We start from the raw sequence: 12,500 nt of genomic DNA on the forward strand, positions 1-12,500 counted from the left end.
AACACCGTCGCATTGTACTTATATTAATTTGTAAAATTTCAAGCTCCAACAGGATGAGATCGCAGCAGAAAATATGAATGGAATTAACAACAAACTTGACAAAAAATTTGTTATGTAATGAAACCAAAATCGATAATTGCAGGATATAGCCATATCTAAACAAACTGCCTGCTTAATAACAAATAATATTAATTTGTATGTACTTAGCCACTAGTGTGTTACCACCGGCTGTTGTGTTCACGTTAGTGTGTAAGCGTTTAAACAAACATTTTATATACGATTTATAAATATTGTTAAATAATAAATACTAAAAAATATATCAAGGAATATTTACACATCGCAATCTTAATAAAATAATGACCTATTTCAAAATTGTTAATTTGTGGCAAAAATGAAACCCATAGCATGAAAAAAAAAGGGAAAAGACTAAAAGGTCGCAAACAGAAATTGGTTGTTTGACGATTTCCACAAATTGGCAATTTTGGAACGAATCATTATTTTATTAAGAGTGCGCCATATGCCTCCCTCCTCTGCGGAGCAGGAAAAGCTAAGCTAGAAAGATATATAACACCAATTTACTTTTCTAAAATCGTATAATATTGGGTATGTTTTGCTCGCCAACTTATGAATACCATTTTGAACCATTCAATCTGACGTGGCTGTTTGTTAGACGTTTGTGCCTTTTGTTAATTTACTTTTCAATAGGATAACAAGTTTGTAATCATAAATAACACTATATTGTATAATTCAATATTTTATTACAAAATAACAAGCACGGTGCAATTAAACTTAAATAATACCGTAAAGTTTAACATAAACGTTTAAAATGAACTTAGATATACAAAAAAAAATAATTAAAATATTGTATTAGTAGGTATTGTACTCAATAAAATAAAAGGATATAAGAATTACTCTTAGAAACCTAAAAGACCACGCCAGCATGTAGAAACCCATGTCGTAAATATAAAGCTTTCAAATAAATTTGGATTTATCTATCGCTTTTATCTTTAAAAATAATTTCACTTGGCCCTTGACCGCATAAAAATGCCTTCTCAAGTAAATTATGTACCTAAAATTCCAAGATGAATATTAGGTTTGAAATAAAATTTATATTAATCAGGACCCCTTAATGCGACTCTGGAATGAAACACTGAGAACAAATTTTCGTACAATGATTTAAGATAGACACCAATCCATTCTTATTAAGAATAAACTCAGAAATAAGATGAGAATTCGAAAAGCGTTATACCGTCTATTTTTTGTATTAATTTAGTTCCTTCGACGGTCCCTGGAAATTATGTACTTTTATATCTGAAAACTCAGAATTTTCAATTGAGAGTCTTCTCAGCACCTTCATAGTGATAAACCATATATGATAACCATACATTATATTGTATTGGTACTTGATATTTGTGTATAACCTGCTAGGATAATAAAAAACTTGGCCATGTTCCGGTAAAATATTGAACTAATTTCTTGTACACATTAAATTTAAAACGAAAAAGCTAAAGTAGCGCGCCCAGTGGTTTTCTTACCTCGTGAAGTTACGTTTTATATTCTTGTTTTTTTTTTTATTATGCCAACATAGGCACGAGCTAGCGGCACGCTTGACGGTAAGCGGCCACCGCTACTCATGGCCAAGCAATGCAAGGGACACAGACAAGCCCCTGCCTACCGTAGGGACAATACTATTTTTAAGCCTCATTAGAATAAGAATAGAGGGTCTACTTCGAAAGACGAAATCCGTAGTTTCGGATGACGGATTGCATGTTTTTTTACTACGACGGATTCGATCCGTTCATCGCAATAATTCAGACATGGAATTTGTAAGAACTTATAGGGTTTCGCTATCCCTTTTTTAATCTGCGAGGGCAATTTCCACTGCTTTCTACAAAAGAAAAAATACGGGATTTAGATCTTACCACTAAGGTAAGCTACAGAACGGTGACAGATCCGAAGTAATTTGGTAGCAAAGTTAAATCCGCAGTTTATCGTTTCTTCGTTTCGAACCGACGTTTCGACGTTTGTTTTTGGAAGTAGAACCTTAGGTCATAACACTCAGGGAATACAAACACAGGTAGTTCATTATCATCAACACAGGTTCAAGAGAGTTCTATGTATTTAAATAATGAATTGTTATTGTTAAGGCTTTATTTAATGCAATTAATATAAACGCTTGCTAGGTGTATGATAAAAATATTTGGAACAAAGCTTTGTTTGGCTCGAACAATGGTTTTCCAATTGTGACATTAATAAAATTAATCTATTTTTTTATTTAATTACTTATTTCGAGTGCTTAAAGTGCATGCAATACTTACTTAAATAAAATCTAAGAATAAAAAAATAGGATTCACAAAAATAACATTGAAAATAATCATAACATTTTATATGTACTATATTGTCGGCACTTAATCTTATTTATTGTAAATTATTATTTCCGATTTTTTATTTATTGCATTATGTGTCAAAATTATTTGATACAGTATTAACTAACCTTAAGGAATGTACTTTTAATATGTATTTAATCCATATCTTCAATAATAAAGTTCTTACAGATGGATAAAGTGAATGTTCTTTGACAAATAATGCACAAATCGCTTTGAAGCATCAGCGGTGTGTGCCGCACACCCTGATGCTTCAAAGCGACCCTGATACTTCAAACACCCTTTCAACCCTAAAGATATCCATCTTACACCGTTCCATTCCTAACTAAGATCGACACTAATAAAGTATTTGGCATTATACAATTGTTTTTAAACCTGCAACATTGATTTGAAGGCCACTTTACTTACTGATCTCGATTCTTACTACATATCCACCATTCACATCCGTTTTCAATAAACAATCCTAAACTCAAACTTCAATCCGATTCTGAGAATGGACCAATCAAAATAGCTCATTTGTAAGCATGTCAAAAAAAGTTCATTCTGATTGGTCCATTTTTGCGATAGATCGAAAAAGCGATTGGAATCGTTTATCGAAAATGGCAGTTAACCAATCCCTCAAGCATTAACATACAACAAAAAAAATTATTACATTCACAAAACCTGGAGATCAGGCTTGGGTCCCACCATCTCATAAGCTTCCTCGAGAAGTGAACACACTAAGTAAATGTTCTCATCGTTCAACTTCCTACTAGCAGCTAATCTTATGGAAGGTTCTGGACAATTGTGTTCCACATCTCTGAGGTATGCAGCGACTGTCATGGCCACTCCTTTCTCGAGGCAGTAGTTGGTGATGTTGCGGAGGTAGGAGTGCTTCAGGCGGTCGGTAAGATCCTTCTTCAGGTAGACATGTTTGATTGGTGACAACTCATCGCCTCGTACATTGAAGTTTTTCAGTTGGGAGAGGGCTCTGAAAGAAAATATGACAGATTTAAAATACTGGTTTTAACACTCACAGAATCAATAAAAATAAAATCATAAGTATTTTTTTTATCTACAACTGCATTTAACTAATTGTAAAGAAACTAATATCTATGGGCCATATTCAGTTATTTACCGTTTATACAATATTAACAATTTAATTAATTGTAATGCTAAATAAGCCGTTCTACTACGCACGCTTTTAAATTCTCCACTACAGAAACAAAACCAACCTGCTGAGCTTCTTGGAGCTCTCATTTAACTCCTCGATGAGGCAGGGCTTGTCCTCGATGATGTCCAAGGCGGATATCGACGCCTGCGTCAGCATTGGAGGCAGCGAGGCACTGAAACAGTAGCCTGTGGACAAAGGTTACAATCATAATTAAATTAAGGTTAAGTAAAACGCAGTGTTACAAAAAATAATGCGTTTTTAGTACAATCGCCATACTTTTTGTGTTATTTACAAAGCGCAAATTGTCTCTTGTTTGAGAAGGAAACCTCCTTTGGAGGCACTACTTGTGCTTTTCTGTCTTAAATTTAATGTTGTCAGTACAACATAATAATTCCACATTTTACCACAACTTTCCGAAGGTTTTTATATTTCTGGTCAAGCCATACAAAATATATGTGGATGTATAGAAAAGTTTCCTTTCCAAAAACAAACAATAGGAACAAATACTTATTTTTTTATCTATATATGTTTTTTTATATATATCAAATAAATAATTAAAGTCCTCACCCAACCCAGACAGTCGCTGATGTTCCACAATAAAATGCGTACCGGCGCAGAAGCCCCCCACACTGGCGAAAGAGTGCTCCAGCGAGCCAACGATCAGGTCGATCTCGTCGCGCGGGATGTTCAGGTGCTCCGTGATACCGCGGCCATGCTTCCCTAGCACCTAGGGTTCGATGAAATATTTAGTACTTTCATAATTGCTGTCACTTTGCATCAGATTACCTAAATGCCTATGTAGATGTTAATTGCTTAAAAAATCTACAATCTAATTTAATTTAATTAATTTAATAGAATTATCGCCTAAATCGCAAATTTTAGTAGCTTTATTCTTTCCTTTATTTATAATTAAACTACTTAAAAATAACAGTGATTTTTATAGTCAATACAAATACAGTTTCTTCAAGTATGCTTTACAACTTTTAACAAGGCTTAATTACATTAAGAAAGTGTTAAATGAAATACGAGGAGGTTAAAAGTAGGTTATGGTGTAACTAGACGAGAATTAATTTATGTTCATAGAATCCATTCCACACTTCTAATGAGGTTCATAATTATCAGTTTTAATGAACCGAAAAAAAAATAGTTTTCTGCAGATATAAAATATGATAAAAAAAATTTAAGGATTCCTAACTCATTTGGTGTCTTAGTAGTGAGTTGCTTAGTTATAGAGAAAGTTTAACCAATGATACTGTTCAATAATTTTTTGATCTAATGAAAGATATACTTATAGTCTGCTTTAAGTAATTATTGATTATTTAGCCTAAACCTTGAATCAATAGTTTACGGTCCACTTAAGAATGCTATGAATTTGTATAATTAATACTTACCCCAATACTCAAGCTCTCATCAAGAATAATCCTAATTTTAAACTTCCTGGCCAATTCCACCACCCTCTTCAGTGGACACATCTCTCCTGTGTTAAAGTAAATAGCCTCAACTATCAGGAATGATCTTTTCCGAGGGTTAATCTCTTTCTTCTTTGCACACTCTGTCAGTATTTGCTCAAGATGCTCCATGTCATTGTGTTTGAAATAGTACACTTTACTACGAGAGGCATCCAGGCCTTTCTGGATGGCGAACCACACATTTTCATCTCTAAAAATAAATATGTAATTGAAAAATTATAGAAAATAATGAGTTAAGTGAATATTGTGTATGTGAAAATGGCAGCAAAACCTTTTTAAGGTAATACATAAAAATTTAAACAATAAAAATTCTACTCTTTTTGTTCTTAGGGATGACCAGCATGTAGAAGTTTAATTTTATACAGAGGTGATAACTTAATTTTTGAATAAAGTTTGAATTAAGAATTTAAAAAATATATCAAAATACCTTATATTACAGCAAACGGTTTTTTTTTTATGTAATAAAAAGGAGTATGACAGAAAAAATATACCAAGGCCTCTGGATGAACAAACTAAATATTATTTAATTATCTTAATATTTCTTATCTGAATCTTAAAATAATTGTATGTCAAAAAATTATTAAGTATAGTGTACTAAAAGCAGTGTATAAGGGGTTAACCTTGTACCTATTACTTTATTAATTTATTGCTAAGCAGCAAGCAACAACAATTATCATCACTCATTGCTTTGTATGATTCATTTTATACATCTATGATAATTGTAGAGATAAAAGGTGATTTAGATATAATAATTCAATTTCCTTACAACGGATGAAGAGTGATGTCTTTTTGATGAGACATAAAATGCAATCCAGTTCATAATTTTTTTGACAATGATTAAAAATTTGCAGCTCAATTTTTAAGTGGGTCTAGGCTAGTTTATGGCCTTAAATTTTTTACAAAAATATAATAAAGTAGCTACACAACAAACATGTTTTTTTTAATCATTCTGTTATTACTTACATATGATTGAGAGGCATATTAGAAACATGACTAGTACTCAGTACTCACGCAAACACAATATCTCCTCTCTTGGCATACGACGGGATAGCACTAGCTATAGTAGAGAATCCATATGAGTACACACATGTCTCCTCCACCTCCAAGAAGTTGGCGAGCCGCTCCTCAAGCTCTAGGTGAACGTCAATAGTGCCGTAGAAACCTCGCGGGCCGCACGAACCAACCCCATACTTAGCCATAGACTTCAAGGCACTTTCTATTATAGATTCTTCCTTATCCATGCAAAGGAAGCTTGTAGCTCCGACATTTAACACATTTTCATCAATTTTACCCATCAAAGGAGGTTCTTCTACGACCACATTGTCTTCCACTAAGGGTTTTGGGTGCCATTCTACAGGAGTATCATCAAACGATTCGTATTCTTTTAATTTTTTTTTGGACCACAAATAATACGTTGAGATGAATACTGCCTGCAAGGCTATTATTAGGGTCCACCAGCCCGCCTGTAAACCATTTATATCAGTACCGCTTAGCAACACACCCATAAAATAAGTCATAAATTATCTCCTACTTACCATATCATACATATCGACGAGAATCATTTTTATGTAAGTAGAAATGATAAATTAATGATCACAAGAGGTGTAAATGACACGGTTCAGATACTTTTATGGGGAAAAACACATTGGGACACAAAAACGACTAACCCACAAAATAAAATCGCTTTTCCTTTAACAAGTCACATTGACATGTGTGGTGCGGTGTTACAATAATATGCATCACAGAAATTAATAGAGATGAAATTGCAGTTATAGTCGATTTTGATCATGTTAAATACCATTGACATGGCTTTACCTGTGTGTATTCGAAATGCAACGGTGTTGTTGACATTCGTTGACATTTAACAGCTGCCAAGTGTCAATTTGATGTTTTCCTCGTCACGAAAAATAAAAAACAATTTACCACGGTAATATCCACAAAATGAATTTCGGTGGGACTTTACGTATAAATAAATTCGCATGCTTTACATTAGTGTTTATATTATTCCTTACAATATACTGGCGGTCTGGCGGATCAGTATATCCGGCGGACAAGAGTGATTTGGTCAATATAAAAAATCTACTGAAAGCGGCTATCCATGCAGCTGAACGCGGTGGAGGCAAGGTAGCGGATGGAAAGGAGCACAAATTGAACATTAAGAGTAAAGGGAAGACTTTAGAAGGTGCTAATGATCCAGTAACGGATGCAGACTATGCATCACACTGCGCGATGTTTTACAGTCTGAAAAACACGTTTCCGAAAGTGAACATAGTGTCGGAGGAACATTCGAAAGGCGAGGTGGGGTGCGAAGACCAACCGGTCCTCGACACGGAGTCGTCTATTCAGGGGCATAGAAATATAGATCATATGATGGATGAACATGTTTTAGTCAAAGATGTTACTATTTGGATTGACCCTTTGGATGCTACACAGGAGTATACAGGTAATATATTACGAGAATTACACACATATACACACTTTTAATGTCCTTATAGTTTGGCAGATGTGTAGATATGCACACTACAAGACTAAGATAAGAATTTTTTGATGACTAAAGGCTTTATTATTATTTATCTTCCTGGAAAATAACATTCATAATAGAGCTACAAAATATTTTCCAGTTTTTAAAACAAAAATAATTAACTTAATAGTACTGTTCTACCAACAACCAGAACCACCAAAATGCACTGTAATTATTTTGCAGAGGGTCTGTACCAGTATGTGACAACCATGGTGTGTGTGGCCATTAGAGGAGTGCCTGTCATTGGTGTGGTCCACTATCCATTCCCCGCCCGTACATATTGGGGCTGGCACACTAAGAAGACATCGGCCAACATACCAGCTGTAGTTCATGTAAGTTCTAAATATAAGAATGTTGGTTTTAGAATATTATTATATGCACCCTACAGTTTTAGTATTCTGATTATGTAAACCACACATCAGATAATCAATTGAATGTAAAATTTATTTGCAAAACTAAAATATTTTCGAATAGATTGTTTACCTGCTATCATTTTATTAACAGAAAGAAGAGAACAAAGAACATCCCAGAGTGGTGGTGTCAAGGTCTCACCCTGGTAAAGTAGCAGAGATTGCAAAAAAAGCTTTTGGTGACAAAACCATTGTCACGCCAGCTGCTGGCGCCGGCTTTAAGGTCATGGAGGTGGTGAATGGGACCTATGATGTCTACCTTCATGCGACAACAATCAAAAAGTGGGACCTTTGTGCAGGTGATGCAATTATCAAGACAGTGGATGGTAAAATGACCACCACTAAAGGCCAGCTCATAGATTATTCGTTTGGTAGTGAGGTAAAAGTGACGGATGGCATTTTAGTCACCAGATATGATCATGATTATTATTTAAGTAAGATGCCTAAAATCATGGGCGCTCTCACTTAGACATGCAAAAATGCTTGCTTGACGAATAACAAAGTAGTAGTGGTTTTGGGGGGAGACAAATGATTTTGGCAGTCATATTGATGAGAATATGTCATACAAGGCTGACACCGATGTTATTAAACTTTACAAAGGTATTGGTGTCTACAGGATAAAGTGGCTAACTTCAGTTTAGTAAAAGTAGTAAAAATTGAATCATTGGTACAAGAGCCAGGCTCTAGCCCAGTAGCAGAAATATGTATGATGAAATTATGGAGTGCTATTAAAGCGAGAATTGCAAAAATTAAATGAAAGCAAATATGTGTGTGGGAATTTTTTTACAAATTTCTGTCAGAATATTTTTTCCCAAAGTGTAATGTTGCATATGTCTTAACAGACCAATGTCAAATATAGTATATAGTTGTGATGTAAAGTAACCCGGTCACTAACGACGTGGCTACGTCAATTTTGTAAATAGGAATAAGTTTGTATGCAGGAGTGGTTGTAGGAGGAGCAGCCCGGCCGAGTCCTTAGGTCTTGGCCAAGGCCCTATTTTTTGGTGAACACCTGTTAACCCATAAATCATCAGGACCTTTATTTTACTTTACCTAGAACCTCGCGCCGAGTAAGACTGCCACTTAACTTGGATGTGGAACTAGTAATCAAAATTATTTTTATTATTTTATTTTTTTAAATCCATTTTATAATACTTTAAGGTACATAAGCAATTGGTTTATTTCTATATTTCTAAATTCAATATATTATAAAACACTGCATAATTTCAGTACAATTATTTTTTATTTATTGTTTTCATTAAATTATTGGTATTAATTATAACAAAAGTAATCGAATTTAATTATATTTTCGTGTGGATATTTTGAACTGCTCGAATTTTAAAATCTTAGTTCATAATTGAGTTCCAAGTATTTGTTTAGTGTGTTTTAATAAAATTCAAGTACATACAATATGATAAATGGTTAGATTAATTGTAAAGCCAAGTTCACAACAAAAAATTTATCGCTGCGTTTATATTCGGCAATAAAAATTGTCTACACTCAAGTGTTGAATTAATACATATTTATACTGATAATCATGATAATTGCGATATCAACAATTAACACCACGCCAACTTGTAAATACCGTTAAATGTAAATTTAACATTACAGTTTTTTAATGAGAAAAAACGAAATACTTTGCAAAGTTTTCTAAATGATTCAATTTGATTAGTCGATATTTTTTACGTTTTGTAGAAATAAAAAAAATATTTTGTCCTTTTATAATTTAGCATAAAATGGCCCAAAATCAACTTAGCGCAGTGTTAATTGCTGGTATCGATTTGAAAATACTTACGCTGTACGTCGTTCAGTGTAGGTGGATCCGGGGCGACATAATAGTATTCTCGCCTTATAATAATGAAACTGAAACTGCCTGTATGATAAAGTGTTGCACGTTTAAAACTTTCTTCTAATGAATAGTCTCGAATAGAAAAATGTGACGTTTATTTGTGTAGTAACTTGAAGTACATACATGGTAGAATTTATTTAATTTTAAAGTATTATAATATACATGTCAAACATAGATTAAAATTCTCGAAATAATATCTCGTGTAAGTCTTTGATATTAATGACTAGCTAAGCTATTATTTATAGAATACGACAAAACTTAAATAAAAAGGACAAAGTTTTATAAAAACGATATCGCAAGCGATGCTAAAAGAGCTAGCATGCTGCAGTTTTATTATTGTCACAAATTTATTTATCCGCATTTAAAGTATGTAATCTCTTAAAACAATCAGGGATGCGACCACAGTCCACACGCATATGACACTGTACAATATTTATTGTTTACTGTTGAGAAAACATGTAAATTTACTTTGAATTGGAACCAATTAAGCATAATCAGCGTTACAGTCGTTCTTAAGTCGTACTGTAGCAACCAGCCGAAACTAACTGGTTATTATATAATTTTTGAATATTTATTTTTGTGTCTAAAATTGTGCCAGTAACAAATCTTTCGTACTAAATATTCTTGTGGCAGCGCTACTTTTTTTCATTTAATAGTTTTGTGGCTGTCACTTAAACGCTGGTAACTTTATAAAAGTTGTAGTGTGTATGCATCTTTATTGCCAGCGCGAACGGATGGTACTGAAATTCAACACCGATTAGAATAAAACTTTATGCACTTTCGCATAGGGTTGATAATTAGTATTACTAAATCAAAACAGTGGCTATAAGCAGCGTGTGTCGCTACTCTGTCCGTCTGCGCTAACCCTTAGGCTATGAGTGAGACAGTTGCAAACTGTTAGTGTTAACATTAATTAGATATTATGTTTGTATATATTTAGATATAAAGGCTGAGTGGATTTATTTGATTTGATTAGAGTTTTTAGTGGCTTGCAGGCGTGAACTGGTAAATTTGTTTTGATATTTACTAGAAACGTTTTTAAAAATCTTTCTGTAATTTTTTAAAAGTAAATTCATTTTAATATATTTAGAAAAGGCTCAACAGAGTGGGGTTTTTGCAAGATACATAAAGTGCGATAAATATTATGCAATCATACTCGTTATCTACGTGTGATCTCATTGCATAAGTTATTGGTCCGTACATAGAATCACGTTGTTGAGATACAATTTGTCAATGATAGGACGTGTTGCAGATAAAGCTACATGTATAATGTATATTTTAGACCGACAATTAGTTTTAAAACTTCAATTTATTGGCAAAGGAAGATTACTTACCTAATGGCAAACGGCTTGTTCGTGTTCGCAGCAGTAACGCCATCTAGAACTTCTGAAAACATTAAAGTATTGACGAAAAAAACGTTAAAATTTATTTCCACACAATTATAGTTTATGCTACTACGTGAGCAGTGTTTTAATTGTGAAAAAACAGGAAGCGAATGCTGCGACCTCCCAATCGAGTTTTCTCGTCTCTATCTTGCGAGAAACTCTTTGAATGTTTATCTTAGAACTTCGCCAATTAATAGCATACTAGCGGGTATTGTTCATAATGTGTACAAAACCATAATCAGTTAATTAATCGTTCACGCCTGCATACCAGAAAGTATTTTTAATAAAATAAATAAAATTTAATTTTTATTTGTTTCTCTTTTGTTTAACATTTTTTCCTGTTCTAACCAAATTCATTACGTTGTAGAATATTTATTATAGCTAAATAAGATAATTCTTTTGTCAACATAAAACCTTCAGTGCTAGTACAAAATATAAAATTGTTTTACGTATTTGCAATAGTGCCCTGGCGGAGAGTAATTACAATTTGTCCATTACATCCGAGTAATATCTATGCAGAAAATTACATCATATTTAACAAAATTCCATATGGAATAAAAAAAATATAGTAAATATGGGAAGTTAAGGAATTGGAAATGCATAAATATTTCTCGTATATTATAGACAACACTTTATATGCTCAAGGTGCTTTAAAATTTATTTAAGGGTAAAAACACACAGGTATCAAGTTTTAACTATATATTTTTATTTCAATAAATTAAGCAAATTGTTTCAATAATACACAATTATAATGCATCTCTGTAAATCATAATGTACTAGTCACCAACAATTTAACTTATAGTAATGATAATAATACGGAATGTGTCGCTAGTCTAACGTGGACTTTATCGAACACTATCTAGCGTGGGTATTGAATCTTTAGCACCCGGTGATATATAATACTAAACTCAACATTTTCGCACGGCAAAGTTTCAAAACGACAATAACTATACACAATCCATAGAACATTTGTTTCATTATATTAGTGACAAAAATAAAAATATATTTATTTAAATCTATAAAGCCACTTTATATAACCGATCACATTTCCTTGCTCGCCTTTAGTTACACGCCAGACTTTTGTGTTGAAGCATTGATTAGGCAAAAGTGAAATTCCAAACGCGGGTGCTTCGAAAGAATAGTTAAACGTTATATAAACATGAACAATTCTCATTTGCGATGATCTACCTCGTTGAATATATCTCTACTATTAAGGATTGGTTACACAATACGAGCTAAAGAATAATGAAAGCTGCTGCTATTGTTAACTAGCATGTCAGTATCTCGACTCTGTTCACCCATTCTAAAAGTAAGGAATTGCTGAATAGG

General features: G+C 33.2%; 2 protein-coding genes across 2 annotated transcripts; one reads left to right on the forward strand and one right to left on the reverse strand.

Moving 5' to 3' along the window:
* Nucleotides 1–736: 736 nt before the first annotated feature.
* LOC115449554 (serine palmitoyltransferase 1) lies at nucleotides 737–6,835 on the reverse strand. Its single transcript, XM_030177407.2, has 6 exons — nucleotides 6,542–6,835; nucleotides 6,018–6,469; nucleotides 4,929–5,196; nucleotides 4,105–4,264; nucleotides 3,599–3,722; nucleotides 737–3,354 (listed from the first exon to the last, which is right to left on the reverse strand). The coding sequence occupies exons 1-6, from the start codon at nucleotides 6,566–6,568 to the stop codon at nucleotides 3,039–3,041; spliced, it is 1,347 nt and encodes a 448-aa protein (XP_030033267.2). The 5' UTR covers nucleotides 6,569–6,835; the 3' UTR covers nucleotides 737–3,038.
* A 20-nt stretch (nucleotides 6,836–6,855) lies between these two features.
* On the forward strand, nucleotides 6,856–11,480 carry LOC115449555 (putative inositol monophosphatase 3). The gene is made up of 3 exons (XM_030177408.2): nucleotides 6,856–7,449; nucleotides 7,711–7,859; nucleotides 8,032–11,480. Exons 1-3 carry the CDS (start codon nucleotides 6,948–6,950, stop codon nucleotides 8,404–8,406), a joined length of 1,026 nt encoding a protein of 341 aa, XP_030033268.2. The 5' UTR covers nucleotides 6,856–6,947; the 3' UTR covers nucleotides 8,407–11,480.
* The last annotated feature ends 1,020 nt before the right edge of the window (nucleotides 11,481–12,500 follow it).

Source organism: Manduca sexta, chromosome 15 (genome assembly GCF_014839805.1).
Source record: "Manduca sexta isolate Smith_Timp_Sample1 chromosome 15, JHU_Msex_v1.0, whole genome shotgun sequence".
NCBI classification, from domain to species: Eukaryota; Metazoa; Arthropoda; class Insecta; order Lepidoptera; family Sphingidae; genus Manduca; species Manduca sexta.